Genomic DNA, 16416 nt, shown 5'->3' with positions numbered 1-16416 from the left:
CTCCGCCTTACATACCTTTCCTACATGTGAGCTGTTTGCACGTGAGCTTCTGTATTCAAGCTGTGTCGCGGCCTAAATTTCTCCCACTGATCATCCATGTGGGTCAATAAAGAGGGCGCGCATGTGTAATTGTTCTGTGAAACTAAGTTGCTGTCCAGCTGATCCTCGGTCAGACCATTTGACACACTTTGGCCATGAGGGAACAATTTTAGATAACAAAAATATGGATTTACCTTCAATGGAAGGGATTTTTCACTGCAGGGGCTAATGGGTAGGGACTGAAGACTGCTGGCAGGACTTGTCTCTGTGCTCTGTAAAATAAGATAAACGTAATCATTAGCGTACATGGTTTCGCTTGCTTCGGAATACCTGGGAAGACAAAGTACCCAAGCACAGGGGACGTTCAGAGTTAAGATTCCAGGGCCAAACCTCAAGACTGTGAGACGGGTGCTAAAAACTAGCGACCATGAAATACAAATAGTACCTTGCTCGGCCAAAGATCTCCTTGAGGAACAAAACATTTTTTCGTACTGGTTGAATCACTTTTCAATCGGAGACCTTTTTTGTTTTGGCTAAGCGAGAGAAGGCTAAAAGTGTCATCTTGGTCCATTTTGTCAGCTTTTATAATCTAAGGTACCTGTGAGACATGTCAGCTCTGGGAACAATGTAAACTACCCGGTTTATTAGATATGCTGACCTTTTAAAAAGCAATAACTCCCAAGAATTATAGGTGCGACGTGGTCCTAAATGTGCCATTGGTGATCAATGCCCGACCTCATGGAGGAAGACGACGGGGCAGTCTCTCCGTCTTATCTTTTTGGCCTTTCAAAAAATAAACACATTTTGTTTAAGGTCATTCGTGTCCCATGGGCCGCATAGTCCGACTGTCCCGACAATTAGATAAGGTTCAAGTAAAAAGCCTTTCGGATTTAGCAATTGGGGGAGAAGTGGGGAGACGGGGGAAGGATGGTGGACTGCCTGGGAGCTCAAAATTTAATGACTTGCACTAGCCCGAGGCAACATGTCAAAGGATGATGAATGGTCTTCAAAAGTAAAGCGGGCTTGGTTGTCTGACACACCCCTGTAATCGCATTCCTTTGTACAGGTATGTTAATATAAGGATGAAATGACCATCGGAGTACAAATAACACAGTACCCCGACTAAATCTAATATTCATACAAACAATGTTGTGTAAAATGTAAACAGAACAATGTTTGGAAATTTCTTTTCAACCTATTCGATATTCAATATATAAAGACAAGTTTGGAATTGTATAATTTTGTTTCTTGACAATGATTTACATCTTTCAAAACAATTTTCCACATACCGTCAGTAACGTCACTATTGTAAAACTATCAGTCGCGGTGAGTTTCATTTTAACACCCATAGAAATTTGCATGAAGACAATATAGTAAATGTCACACGAAGCATTGAATTTGAATGAAATTGAATTTGTTGGCAAGCTTCCATGTGAGTGACTATCCAATAGGTGTGAAGCAGATGCTTGTAACATTAGCATCTGTTTATTTAAATGAAAACATGCAATCCATCCATCTTTTTTTTTTTTTTTTTTTTTTAGACCGTTCATCCTGTTCAGCATCATGGGGAGCAGGAGCTTATTCCAGCTGACTGGCCGAAAATGAAACAACACCCCGGACTGGTTGGCAGTCAATCACAGGGCGCATACTAAAATTAGAACCATTCACTCACTCACTCACTCACTCACTCACTCACTCACTCAGTCACTCACTCAGTCACTCACTCAGTCACTCACTCACTCACTCACTCACTCACTCACGCACTGTTGTGTGGGAACAGAACCATTGCTGCCTGCACGAAAATCACAACTGTAAGCTTGGATCAAGGCGTATGATAATCGAACTCCAACAGTTTTTTTGTTTTTTTTAGTACGCTACCTCCTGTTGTTTTTATTTTGAGACTGATCCAACCTGATTTTTGGTTTCTAAGGAACAAATGGAACCGCTTACGCTAAACACAGAAGAAGAACAGCTGGGTGCTCTGCGCGAAAAGGTCAAGTGGATAAAATGGAGTTGACAAAGACATGCCGAGTCACATGGAGTCACAATGGAAGCTCAAGTGGTGGACACAGGAACACAAGCAAGCATCAAGTTGAATTACAGCATTTTTCCCCCCTTTCAGTTCGTCTGCAAACGCTTCTTCCACTCATATAGTATTCTGCACTACTACCCTGGTTTTTGAGCCAGGTGAACTCAGTGAGAACCTGCAAACTACATTCAAACCCAGAATCTCTTGACGGAGTCAGATTTTTTTTAACACATCAAGTTCTGCCCGCTATGCCTATTTCCAAGGTACATCTGTTTCATAGAAGTCCACCGAGTTACTTTAAAAGTGCTAATAGTTCTGACGTGGGGTGACCCCACCTTTCATACGGATTTCTCTGCACATATGTGAGCATCTTTAATAAAACTAAATTCAGTAAAAGGTCGTGCACCTGTTTGGTGACACAGTGCTAATGGATGTGCTTAGAGCTTTTGGCGGAAACCAGCACCGTGGCCCAGCTCTTCGCTATGGAAATGTACTTCATGGAAAAAATATTTTAAACATCATGGCTAGATGTTGTTCAGTCAAAGGTTTTACTATAGTTTTAAACTGGAAGAAATGAAGCTACATTAAATGATTTTCCTATGTGGAAAAATAGTATTAATGAATAAATAGCAATAATTACATGTAGGTAATCGAAAGAAATTTAAATGGATGATGCTTATAGTGCGAGAGATTCCGGGTCAAAATAGGAAATGTTTGCATCTATAGTGGCAAATCCAATTTAAAAGGAAAGGGATGCAGGCACTTTAATGTACAGTATAAGTGCGTGTGTGCGTGAGTAAACTTCTTGCTCTTATCCTCAACACTGATTAAATTACAAAAGGTGATAAAGATAAAGAGAGAGGGAGAGTGAGGGTGCATATGTAGGGTCCACTCGGTGGTGATTTAATGGAGCTGAAATCTAGTTAATTAAAAAAAGAAAGGAGAGGGGGGGGCGGGTGATTGTGTCCAGATGTAATCACTACATATATCCTTAGCCCGAAGCCTTGCTGCTTTAAACAACTTCTGCATTTTACAACCTGAAAAGACCCCTGTCAGTGTAGTAAATGGAGGCTAACTACACTTTTTCTCTTGCGGTTGTGAGCAATTTATCCAAATATCCCTCCTGGTGGAAAGCCTGTGTAGACATTTGAATATCGGTGCGTGAGTAAGAACATCCCACCTCCTGTAGGGTGCGCCTCAGCCTCAAAAGTAGGGTCTTGACAGCGGTGCAGTCCTGCTGCATCAGCCGCAGGGGGAGGACCTCCCCTCCGGGGGGCAAGGGCTCGTCTTCCTTACCCAGAAGCGGAGCCGAGCTGCAGTCGGCCGGCAGCAGACTTGTCGGACGTCGAGGCTCCCTGGAAGGAAAATACAACAGAAATGTGAATGTAAAATTTGCCATCCTTTTTATGTCTGTAAGAAAAGATAGTTCATCACTCGTCTTTTTCACCCTTGCTTTTAATGTGTCTTTGTAGTGTTTGGAATAAGATTAATAGAACTCTATATTTGAAACACAAATATAGAATGTAAAGAAATGTAATAGTATTACATAGATTTACACAGACATACAGTATTGTGAGAATATGCATGTGAGTTATATTGTCTGTTTACATGTTTTGCTCCACCAGGTGTTGAACATGCAACAGAGATGCTATTTGTTAGCATGTCAATTTTAAATGATGTGGTTGTTTAAAATATATAATTCATAACATCATACTAGTTCATCTGTTTTTACAGTAGATATATACTAGTAGTGGGACTGGGTTCTTTCGCGTGTCCTCTTTGTGGGGAAATTTGGCGCAAAGTCTACTGTGATGGAAAATTGGTTGATTACTCACGTTCTACTATTTTGATTGTTGCGAATAGTTCACTTGGCTCCATTTAGCTGCTATAAGCCTCGACTTCTGTGGATTATCTCCGTTCTATCCCTGCCTGTTCATATCCTTTCACTCTTTATGAATGTTATCTTAATGGAATATATGTCACTTAAATTGAGTTTTGAAAAGTGATGCCAGCAATGTAAGACATGGTCAAAGTTTTCAGTTAGAAAGAGCAAAATGGAAAAAGGCAAAAATGCCAATCGGCTCAACATTGAGATCTATCACCGGCATATAAAAAATAAAACCATCAAATGTCGTTCCTATTTCAAGGACAAACATATTGGCGCAAAGGATGTTTCAAATGTCTGGCCGAGATAAAAGCCGGATGCTCAAGGTCTGTGTGCATAGACGGCGGGGCGGCCACAAGGACATCATGCAGTTGCTTTTAAAGCAAACATGCTGGGGGGGCAAAAAAATTCTTAATTTGTGTTAATTCTTGTAGGATTCCTCAAGTCCAGCTGCTGCTCTTTGGAGAGCACAAGAGAGCATCAATCCCTGTCACCTCTCCAGTCGTCCGTTTGCAACTCTCGTTGTCGTATGTCGTACCTGACCATCTTTTCACACGGGTGTCGCCTTCTCTCTTTGGCCTACGTGTCTCCTCGGTGGTTCCGCCGTGCCACTTTGACAGTGTCGTGACAGTCTACACTTCACGGGCATTATCAGAGGCTAATGTGTCCTCTGAGGTAGCGGTGTGAACACCTGAGACGACCTCTCTCTCAAGATGACAGGTCCCCCCACCACCCCACCACCCACGCGCTCCTGCTTTTTTTTCCTTTTATACCTTACTGAAATCTATCTAAGTGAACTCTTTCCCCTTTTTCTGTCCTTCAACTCCGCTGTGCTAGGCGGGCAGGTGTAAATGGGTGACAACTGATCAATGGTTCGCCGTACTTGTGTCAAGTGGAGCATTTGCGCTCAATAGGATCAGAGGCAGTTGAGAAGAGTCCAATGTTTCGTTCTCGGCCAGGCTTCTGTTTTTAGCAGTGTTTTTTGGTGGTTTTATTTTGTTGGATGACCCGTGATCGGGAGTTGAGACAAAATTTTCTGACACAGGGTAGCACGGTTTGCCCTGGAGATTTCTTTGCGGTCTGTAATGATTCACCTCTGTGCTGGATGTAGCAGAGCAACCCCAGAACTTGTGTTAGTTTTAGCAGACCACTTTGTGGTTCCACGACAATGTTTAACAAATGGATGGCGAGTTTTTCAGAAAATAGTGAATAGTTTATGAATATCAACTACACTGTATTCGAATTCACAGTTCAGTGTGGAAAACTGAATGTAAAGTTGGGAGTGATACTATAGAATTGTGCGACGACTTTTAATTTATGCGGAAGATGACCACGTTCCGGAAACTTCACTGTAATATAACACGAACGAACCCAAAATGGGTGCGCATGTGATCGATGTTTGTCCCACTTTGCTTGGTCATCCTTTTTCACTTTTGGCGCGACAATAAATGTCCTCCTTCCTCCACTTTCTTCTCATTTTCCACACTCCTCTAAACAGTGGTTGCCTTTTGTCTTTCCTGCACCTTAGTCTTTTCTTTGCCCTGTGTTATTTTTTTTTCTCCTCTCAGTTCATTTCTAAGAAGTGATCCATTTTCATCGAGAGTGAGAAAAGCCAATTATCTGCCTTTTATTACTTTTCATTATTTTACCGCTGGTGGTGGTTTATTACCGTGCGGTCGGGGGCTCATGCTAACACGCACCTGCGCGGGCGATAAACAACGGTGCGAAAACAGCAGCCACTGTACACGGAACCTGACAAAATTTTGAGTTACTGCACGACGGCGGGAGAAATGACAACGTGGCGTCAAATAAACTAAAAGAAAGCGAGGTGATTTATCAGCAGCATTAGAGACTTTACAATATAAAGACAGCCTTGTTTAAACAATAACAGTAGAAGACAGTCGACAGTTTAACACTCAGATGCAACGCAAATCACATAGCACTGTTAGATTTTAATGGCGAACGAGGGAAGACAATTATCGGACATGCGTGTACGTATGTCATACATTTCCTCAAACAATTACCCGAGCTTTGATGGTGCTCATTTGTCATCGCTCGCTTGTACCTGTCAAAACGCAGTCTGTTCATCTGCATGCTGCACCTGAGGCAGCGAGCATTTTTACGCCGCCGTTAACTCATCAGAAGCATCTGTGACAATGACTAAGCATCGGCCAAAGCTCCGGGCAGCAAGTCTGATGGAGAGGGTATAAAATGAAGGACATATCGCAGGGCTAACTTCTTAATTAACTTTTCAGCTTGCCTTTTACAAATCTGAGTAAAAAGTAACAATGTACTGCATGAAAAGGGACATTTTTTTTAAAGGGAACTCATTTTTAATGTCGTCTACACAATTTTTCATTAGCTGTCTTTTACTGAAAAACATTGTCTGTCTGGTCTGGGAGCAAATTTCCGTTCCTATTTTTTGCTAGACTGTGACATTGGTCAAGCGTCTGTAATAGGGTTGGCCAAGACAGACATTTTGAAATATGGCTGAATGTTGCCACTACATCAACACAACGTAGCGTTAGCGAACGAGGAGAGCCGCGGCACGGGGTCTACTGAGGTGAAGATGAGAAGCGAGACGTTGAGTGGTGCTCTCAATTTAGCAGTCCATTTACGTTCTAGCCTTCACCCGTGGTCATGGACTTTGAGAGACGCCCAGACCAATAAGATCACGGATGCAAGAAAGCGGGCTTCACCTCAAAGGGTGACTGAGCTTAGCCTCAGGAGCGCACAAATCACAAAAGAGCTCAGAGAACAAAGGAAGCCATTATTCGCTCACCTCTTGAGTGAAAAGACAGTAAAACAAAACGAGACTGAATCGAGAAACATTTTAAGATGGGTTGGATAAATACAGACGTGTAAATCCTCACTGTATTAGAACAAGGACCAAATACAAGAGTAACAACAAGTATCCAACTCTCAGAAATTCAAAATCCATGCAAAAGCGATGTGAGAAAAGTATTTGCATGCGAATAAAGTCTTATCATGAAGGTGAAATTCTGTAAATGCCAGTTGTAGTCAAACGTATGAAGACATGATGTTTGTAAGGCTCTGTTATGCTAATAATGTACGATCTCTGGCTGAAAGCGGTTTTGATCATCCAAAGACAAAGTTCTCTTTTTTTCCAGACAAATATCAACATAATGACTGCACGGCAGCATAAAGACTGCAGGCTTCGCTCTGACACTTGGCTCGAGCGTTAGATCCACATCACTTGAATATTCACACCCTACATTATTTTTGACAACTATTAGAGATAAATAGCCTTTCTGATACTCAGGTTTGTTTGTTTGTTTTGGTTTATTCATTTATTTGAGAGGCCGCGTAAATTTCTGTTCACAAGCGGTGAACATGAGCACCTGTCAAGAATAAAAAGGCATGCCATGTAATTTATGCCACTGGGGATTTTTATCCAAACAGGCATGAGCGTGATAGCGATAGAAAGTGGCATATCGTAGAAATTGGCCGAATCGTGATACGAAGACAAGTGATTCATCCTGCATGGTGCAAACTAGGTTAAATCAGTTCATTATCTCGAACAAGGAATTAGTTTTATCCACTGGCGTGACTGTCTACAACTTCCTGATGGTAGTTTGAAATAGTTGTCATAATAATTGACAATTTAATTTGACCATTTTAGTTCAGAGTCAGTCCAGGCTAAAAGCGTTTCGTAAGGTGTAATTGTTCTCGCCTGACAGTGGTGAATCATTTCAACCTATTCTGGTAGCGTGAAGGACTGACGCATGTCTACAACAGACAGCGTAGTTAGTTGTTCACCGCAGTCAATACGAGGCGCCATCCGACAGGCTGAAGTTAACTTCGCTCTAATTATCTGGAGAATTGATTTTCTTCGTGCCGGTCGGCAGTGCGGAGTTGATCGTCATTCTGTCCTCCGAATACACACACATCCACACACGGACTTCTCTTTGTCAAAAAAGAACATTGCAAAAATTACAAACTCCTTGAGAAGAAAGTACGTCAAAATGTCTCATTTGGTGTTGAGATTAAACGTTGTCTGTGCAAACTTCAGTTGCCAGGTTTACTCTTGTCTTCATAAAGGGAGCGGTCCTGACTAATTCATCAGCACTAAGCTGACAAAGGAAATGTCTTCCTTTGAATGCGAGTGGATGAAGTTACAATTAATTCGGCGAAACTTCGAGAAAACTGCAGGGCACAATTTTATCATGTCAATTAAAAAGAGGGGGAAAGAGATTTTTTTTTTTTAAATATGGTGATACATTGGGACTTTATCATTATAGATGTTATTGAAACAAAGGGAATGATTTCATGTTTGCAACAGACTGGGGTTGAACGATATTAAGAAAAATTGAATAGCAATTCTTTTTGACAGATGTGGATTCAATTCAATTCACAATTTTCTTCAAATCAAGCTTCAGTGCAATATTTAGTGTATGTAGTGACATTTACAAATACGACAGAAAATGACATCGTACCATCAAAACCTTAAAAAACTCTAATAATGCACTGACAATCAAGAGGTACAGCATCTAAGCTTTTTAAAATGGTTCAATAAAGCCAGAACTACTGCTTGCCATCATAATGTAGACTAATATGCAATTAAGTGTACTAGTGTGTGTGTAAAAAACAAAAGAATTTTTGAACGAAAACGAAATTACATCTTTTCAAGGGGGGGGGGGGAGTAAAAACGTAGACGCAAAAATACACATAAAAGAATGTACTTGCACAAGTGTGCACACCCCCATAACTAGGGATCTGACTTATAATTAACCAATCACATTCAAACTCATTAAATGCGAGTCAGCACACACCTGTCAGGATTTGTCTCCAAAATAAAGTTCAGCTGTTCTAGTCGGATTACTCTGACATGTTAAGCTTCCTAGCAGAAGTCTTTTTTTGTGCTGGCTGGTAAGTGTTCATAATTCCCCCCACATAGACTTTAGGCCCCAGTTTCCATCTGAAGAAAAAAAGGCCCCAGAGTATAATGCTGCTACCAACATGCTTGATGTTAGGTATGGTGGTCTTCTGGGGATGTTCTCATCAGACCATAACACATTTTCTCAAATGCACTTGGGGGACTTCAAGGGACGTGTGTTGTTGCAAAATGTGCCGTTCTACCGCATAGGCCACACAGACTAAATGTACAGGTTGCTGCCACATGTAATAATAAACAGCCAGCTTTTTCAATATCGCTGCAGCGTCTCCCTTACCATTTTCTTGTCATCAATTTTGGAACGATGTCAATTTCTTGGCAATGTCACAGTTGTGCTATTTCTTTCTCCACTTGATAAAAACTGTCTCAAGTGTTTTCTCTAGTAGATGTGTTGTCATGGAAATTATTTAGTGTCCTTCTCCAGAACTGATACAGTGAATTCCCCCTGATGCTGTGGAAGGTCTCTCCAGACCCTGACGTGCTGTAAGAGGTGACTACAAAAATTGTCAGTAAAAGTTGAACTTTTTTTGGGGGTTAATCACAGCATTTAATGGTAACATGAGTATTCTGCCTTCAATTTAACATGAATGTGACTGGTGAATTCTGAACACTGCCACGTATCTATTATAAGTGTGTGCATACTCCACCAATCACATTGTCTCAAGCCCATTTGAAAAGTTTTCACCTAAATGTTTTGAAATAATTCATCCTTGTCTCTAAACAAAACTTACTCGTACAAAAGCGGCACCACAAGTACCGACTCGAATAATGAAGACTACACTAATTAGTCTCCTTGTACCGAGCATTTATATCCAATGGGCACCGGCAGCAATGCACAAAGGATCTTCTTAAACATCATTAGGCTGGCCCTAGATTGCAAAATTCACATTTAGATGGAGAATTTCCGCAGAGACTTTTGTAGCGCTGAACCAGCCTCCTAAAATAGACTCGTAGTCGCAGCAGACTCCTCCACAATCAGATGTCTCCGACTAGGTGAAGCAGCATGTGACTCACTGTCCACAGGTATTCTTGTACGCTCACTAGAGGATCAAGTTTACTCTTAGCTTGTACACTGTATTCCAAAAGTCATCTCTCCGAGACAAGGAAGCAGAGATGTAGGTTTCTATGCGCATGTGTGTGTTATTACATTGACTGAAATTAGACAGGTTGGCAGCTACCTAGAATGAATCATATCACACTGGAATGGATGCCGTTCTATTTCTGACTGTGTGGGCTCATGTTTTAAGACCACGTTCTCGCCGGGGAACGACTCAGCCTACTGATCTCCCCAAAAGTGGTTTTCTTTCTGTGATTGGCTCAAGTAGGATGTATAGTGTGTATATTTGTATTCTTACATGGATTCCAAGAGATTAACAAATTGTTGTTGCTGATTGTCAGACACTGGGAAACACAATTCATCCAGAGAAATGTGAGAATTTTGTCGTCAGCAGAAAGACTGGAAGAGTCAAAGAAGTGACATAGAAGTGGACATCCTTGGAAATATATTTTAGTTGTCTAGGAAGAATATTCACCTCACATCTCTTCATGCAAAAAGGCTTGGTTAGGACAGCACCAGCCTGTAGAAAACGTGACTATTAACCACGAATCGAAACTTCCTCAATATTCTGCTCAGTTGTAAAAAGGTAATGAAGCTGCCTGAAACATCTAAAAGAGGCAATTTGTTTTTTGTTGGTAGCAAAAAATGGAGTCCATTTGAAACTAATGAATGTGATGGAATTGTATGTTGGTATACGTGACGTTTGTTTCGAGATGGTCCTTACCACCTTCAAGGGGACGTCCTTGCTTAGAAGCCTGCTGTGGTAGCTTTCCAATAGACAAAGCTGTTTCTCTGAAGTCAAGAGACAAAGTGAAAGACTAAAATAAAACTTTACCGCCTTTATTTGGATCTTAAATCACTCTCACCCGTTTACTCAGTGATTTCAAAGAGATAAACAGTTAAAGGCTTTGAGAATGCACAGTGAGTGCTTGCATTTATTGTCCTATTCTAAGACGGAGATAAGACTGACTTTTTACAACTTTGCAAAATACTAAAAGGAAGGACACTTAAAGTCCCATTGTCAACACCCGGACTGGCTGACAAGATAGTACAGTGAGTCGTTTTAGTTCGGTGTTGCAAAAACTTCAGCGTTTCCATTGCTTGCAGTGCATGAGTGTGTGTGTGCATGAGTGTGCGTGTGCATGCGTGTGTGTGTGTGTGCGTGCGTGTGTGAAGCAGATGTTCTATTCAGCCTATCAGACAGCCAGCAGCATGTTGCAGCTGATACCCTGGACAGTCCAAGTGAGTGACAAGTCCATGTGTGGCTGTTTGGAGTGTGTCTTGTGTGTAGTTGAGGCGCTTGCTTTGCCTCTAGCAAATCGATGTCCCCCTCAAGGGAGCGTGGAACCTGAAAGATTGCGAAGAAAGAGTGAGGCAAACTCAACCCCAGGCAAACATTTTTTTGAGTGCCTTCCGTCCCTCTCTCTGCTTCCCCTACAGTAGGTAACTCACACCTACCGGTGATCAGGGAAATGAACTCAGACCTGCCACCATTATGTGGTCAGTCACTGTCAAAAGCTTTTACTTCAAAAAGATTTCATATCAAGAAAATACTTCATAAATCCACATTGGACACCCCAGTTTTATTAGCTTGCTAAAATTTTATTTCAGCTTCAAAGTTTTAAAATGGATCTTTTCGACATCTTAGTGGCTTCAAAATGGTGCAGTGTATTAAGATAGGATAAGATAAGATACTGCAAATAGCACCTTGGTATCTTGCTGTTGCTGGTTTGACCAATGGAAACAAAGTGCATAGGGTAAAATATATTTTATTTCAGTAACTCATCAAATTTGTTTTAACTAATGGAAATTTTGTCCATGTCGTTGACTTGTGATTGCCTTTTTGGTTATGTAACACATCCTTGGGTTTCAGGTAAACCTGGACAGAAGATCGAGTTGTTATAAAATCTCAGGTAGGTCTCTCGTCTAGATGCGCAAGCTCTTCACTTTTCACGGGGACATTTAGAAAGCATTGGAAGCTGCTCAGTAAAAAAAAAAAAAAAAAAAAATAGCAGCCAAGGATAAGGGTTACGTTTCAATGGTGTCATAGATGTGTCCAAGTGCTGGTGGCGCAAGTGTCGGTAAACAAAAGTGGGCTCAGAGGGCAATTTTTTCAAAGGGAATACCTTTTAATCTATGGGTGCAACTCAATAGAGCAGCACTTAAAGTCATAATGGTCTGCTGTCATGTCAGACACAACTAGCCACAATGCCACTGCTGACATAAGCCATTTATCAGCAACCCAAAGAAACCCGAGCTAAGGCAGCACTGAAGAAGAAGAACTTCACAGATGAATTTGGCTGCGAATGTACTACAAGTGTGAAGATTCCGTTTCAGCCGTTGGCCAATGGGAGACGTGAAAAGGAGAACACAAATGTAGCTTGCATATTTCCTCAAAGAGAATGTATGAATATATTTATTTAATGCTTGACTGTGCTTAAGTCTTGTTTCCTCGCCACTATGGCTCTGTGGGGGACATAAAGCATCCCAGCCAACTCACAAAGAAGACTCAAAATCAGCAATTTTATAGGCAAGATATGTAGCCCCTTCAGCAGCACGGTTGTGGTCTAGATAGTCTACTGGGATCCAATACAAGAGCTGAATTGACATTTTACATAGTAGATCATGCTTAATATTGTCAGCGGGATATTTATTTAATGTCCTAAGGTAACAGAAATTGACAGGCAACTAGGAAATGTAGTTCCTTGTGATTTCCTAGTTATAACAATGAAAATGAGAACAATAAGGACAGTGGCAAACTGAGATGGGACAAGTCAAAGGTCACAACAGCGAGTAAAACCTTGAGATCTGAGCTTAAATTGTTCCATGGCCACACTTGTATTGCAAATCGTCCTCCCCAGTGAAATTAATAGCAATATACAAAATATCTCTTCAGTAATATATCATGTTTTCAGATAAGAATATACACCTATGAGTATTGTTATATTATCGCCTACATGTGTTGCTCCACCGTTTGTGTTTAAACCACAACTATCAATGCTAATTGTTAGCATGTCAATGGGGTTTTGCAATTTTTGTTAGCGTAATACACTTTTAGTGTACAACCAAAATAATGAACATATGGGCCACTGAATATTTGTTGTTGAGTTACCTGTGGCTGTTGTCTTTTGATAGGATGCGATCTCCTGATGGGTCAATCGGGGAGTGGAGCAGGTTGAGACAAGATGCCAAGGACTGGCTAGAGTCTTGTCTGGAAACTGTGCAAAAATACACACACACACACACACACACACACACACACAAAATGAGCAGGTAACTAACATTCTATCATTGGAAGAAAAGAAAAAAAGGACTGGTTGGTACAGATTTCAAAGCACTTTTGCTAGCATCTGAAATGGAATTAATCTGCTCCAGGATCAAATAGCTACCACCATAAAAATTTCACAGGTAATGTTTTAATTAACATGTTAGCATCACTAAATCCTCTGATTGATACATGAATCAGACGACGCAATCCGACAGCAGAAAGCTTCCCGACGTTGGATTGGTCTATCTAGGCAAATAGATAGTCCGATTTTAGAAAATTCCTGCAACCATCCAGCTAACACAATGCAGGTTTGCTGTTAAGACACATTATTGCATGTGAATGGATGAATGAGTCGAGGGGTGGGGTGCTTGCGACCGAGGATAACAGCAATTTGTCTGTCATCTCCTTCAATTACAAAAAAATCTGAGGTTGCTCAAGCCCAATAGCTTTCTTTTGTCACAGTAAGTTCCATTTCCTGTTCTATGGTTATTGTCACACATATCAGTCACTGCACAGTTGAGGTGGTGGCACACAAACACCGGCAGTCCGCCAATATTGGTTGCAATGAAATGCCTCGCTCTTTAATAAAAGACTGCAAGAAGCCTCCTGAGATAGATATTTTTTAAATTGCAGCTGTGCAATTTTTGACTCGAAGGGCTGTGTGAGGACAGGTGCGCGTGAATCTGTCAAAAGGGCCAACTTTATTGCAATAATTCAAATGCTTAATTTCACAGCACAGTCTGCACACTATTAGAGCCGATGACTAAGCATGCACGCTCCAGTGTGTGTGTGTTTGTTATTAATGACGGTGCCATCTTTGGTGATACATCAGCCAGTTTGTCCTCTGAGATTTTGTGTTCGTGGAAGGGCCATTAAAAACATACTAATAAAATAAATAAATGCTTTCCAAGAAAGCAAAGTTTAACCCTTTTTTGGTCTTTACTGGCGTATCGATAAGCCTAATGGTTTTGTCAAAGGTCTTGAAAAAATGACTCAGATTTATTTTGATTTATTTCGGCTATATGAATGTTATTTTGCACCTGCTACCTTCATGATCTGATTTCAAACTGGCAATAAAATTACTTTCTTCATTTGAGCTGCATTTTCACAATCGTAGGCGAGCATCAATCACGAGAGGCACCTGTGACTTCTTCCTGTACTGTGCAATCATATGAATATTTTGATGAGTGGCTTTGGTATTGGTGCAACAGCGGCAACTCCTGCGCTTCTTAAAAAAAAAAAAAATCGAAAAAATCCAACGATTCATGATTTCATAAAATAAGTCACAATTGTATTATCATTTTGTTGTGCATGAAAGAAGTCGAGCGTACATTTGCGAGGTGACGAGAAACCGTGTGAACTGATACTCGCCATCTGCGCGAGCGCTTAAAAATGGAAAAAATAAATCCAGTGCTGTCGCAGCAAATCTCCCCAATTAACCCGCTCGACGAGCCAGGACCACTTGCCACATCGTACTCAAGCTCACAAGACAAGTGTTTCGCACAATTAGCGCCATTTTAAGTTAATCGCGCTCCAGTTAACACATTCAGGTGAGGTGAGTTCACAGGCGAAACTCATTTACGCTTATATTCTCACACGTTTTATCAAAAAAAAAAAAGAAAAATATGCTTGGCATGCTTTGAAGGATGGCGCCAGGCAACACGTGTACCTTGATAATCACTTCTCGAGCATGAGACATGCTGTAAATAAGGCAAGTGTATCAAAGTTGTGTGCCATATGCTGAAAGATTGGGAGATCACTGGAGGCAACAAAATGGATGTGAGGAGGATCAAAGAAAACTATCATAGGGGGACTGAGAGATGCATGTGATCAAAACAGAAGACTCTCCAGGCCTTTCACAAAATAGATCTACATCCAAAACGGGGCTTGACATCATCATGCGTGATATGCTTCCACTCCAGGTAGAAATGATAAAATGTTACTTCAAACATTGCCGGTAGAGTGAACGTGTTTGACGAGGGCGACAGTTTGAGGCTGGAACTCGCTCCTCATGATTTTCTAGGGCAATTAAAAACAATTACCGTGACGATGGCGCTGATCGTCAGATAGGTCCAGGTCCAACATGAGGTCATCTTCATCCAGCTCGGAGGAGCCCATATTATTCAGAACATCCTAAAAGATGGGCAAACGTCAAATAAAGATGATTAACATGTTGGGAAAATAACGTTAATACAATAAAGAAGAGACAGTTCTGGAAAGCCTCAGGATATAAATCACCCAAAATTAAAATGGGTTGGACAGCACAAACTATAAAAAGATGAAGTGATTTTAATCATTTGGAGAAAAAGATGATCTCTGTTTGGGAAGAGTGTTGGAGCTTTCTTGCCTTTGAGACATAGAAAGAGATTTAGCGTCTCATCATTATGACACAGCAGATGGGAAAAGGTACTGAATGAGCGAGAAGACAAAGTGATCATCCCTCCATCCATTTTCGCTAGTGCTTGTCACCTATCCCAAATGACTTTTGGGCAGGGTACACGATGTTGCCAGCCAATCGGAGGTCACACACAAACATGCACTCACGTTTGCACCCACGCACGATTCTTTAATCAAGCTAACATGCATATTCTGGAGATGCGAGGGGAGGCTGGAGTACCCAAGGAGCATGAAAACGAGATTTAAACCCAAAACCTCTCGACTATGAGGCAGACATGCTGCAGAACGTGATCAGTTAACTATAAAGACAAGCAGCCATTCATCGAACATGGATTTTTTTCGAGTCGCTTTTTATTCCTTCATGATCAACTGCACTGCAATTCGTCACCAAATAAATGACAAGTAAATCTAACATGTTAAAATATTGCCGCACTACCCTTTTCCTAAAGCACTCTGCACTATTGTTCTATGAGGACATTCCTCTCATTTTACAGACAAGAAAGAGCTCGGTTAATGGATAAAATGTCTGCATTAGTTGGAGGCCGTAAGGCAGCGCCGGCCTTTTCAATATTGGAACAAAATCCAATACTGCCATCTGAAGGCCAAGAAAAGGATGACTACTGTAGATTAGGAAACGAGACAAGTATGTTTCCTTGACAAAAAGCAAAGAAAATACTAGATTTGAAAATGGCTAAGGATTTTGTGGCACCCGTAAATCAGTTTAAAGTAACATTTGACTGGAAACAAAACACAAAACAACATTTAAACCTTTATACAATGGATCCCTAAAAGTGGGGAAAATATGCCTCATGAGTTCAAGCCCCCA

At 41.1% G+C, this 16416-nt stretch overlaps 1 protein-coding gene across 2 annotated transcripts in view; it reads right to left on the bottom strand.

Moving 5' to 3' along the window:
- Nucleotides 1–16416, bottom strand: part of ccser1 (coiled-coil serine-rich protein 1) — a 72569-nt gene that overhangs the window by 44756 nt on the left and 11397 nt on the right. For both annotated transcript variants that reach the window (XM_061278362.1, XM_061278363.1), the window contains exons 5-8: nt 15236–15326; nt 13038–13143; nt 3249–3423; nt 234–311 (exon numbers count right to left, since the gene is read on the bottom strand). In XM_061278362.1, the coding sequence (XP_061134346.1) occupies nt 234–311; nt 3249–3423; nt 13038–13143; nt 15236–15326 (450 nt within the window). The remainder of the gene's footprint in view (nt 1–233; nt 312–3248; nt 3424–13037; nt 13144–15235; nt 15327–16416) is intronic.

This window comes from Syngnathus typhle, linkage group LG5 (assembly GCF_033458585.1).
Source record: "Syngnathus typhle isolate RoL2023-S1 ecotype Sweden linkage group LG5, RoL_Styp_1.0, whole genome shotgun sequence".
Taxonomy (NCBI): domain Eukaryota; kingdom Metazoa; phylum Chordata; class Actinopteri; order Syngnathiformes; family Syngnathidae; genus Syngnathus; species Syngnathus typhle.
This window is presented reverse-complemented; position numbering and strand designations above follow the sequence as displayed.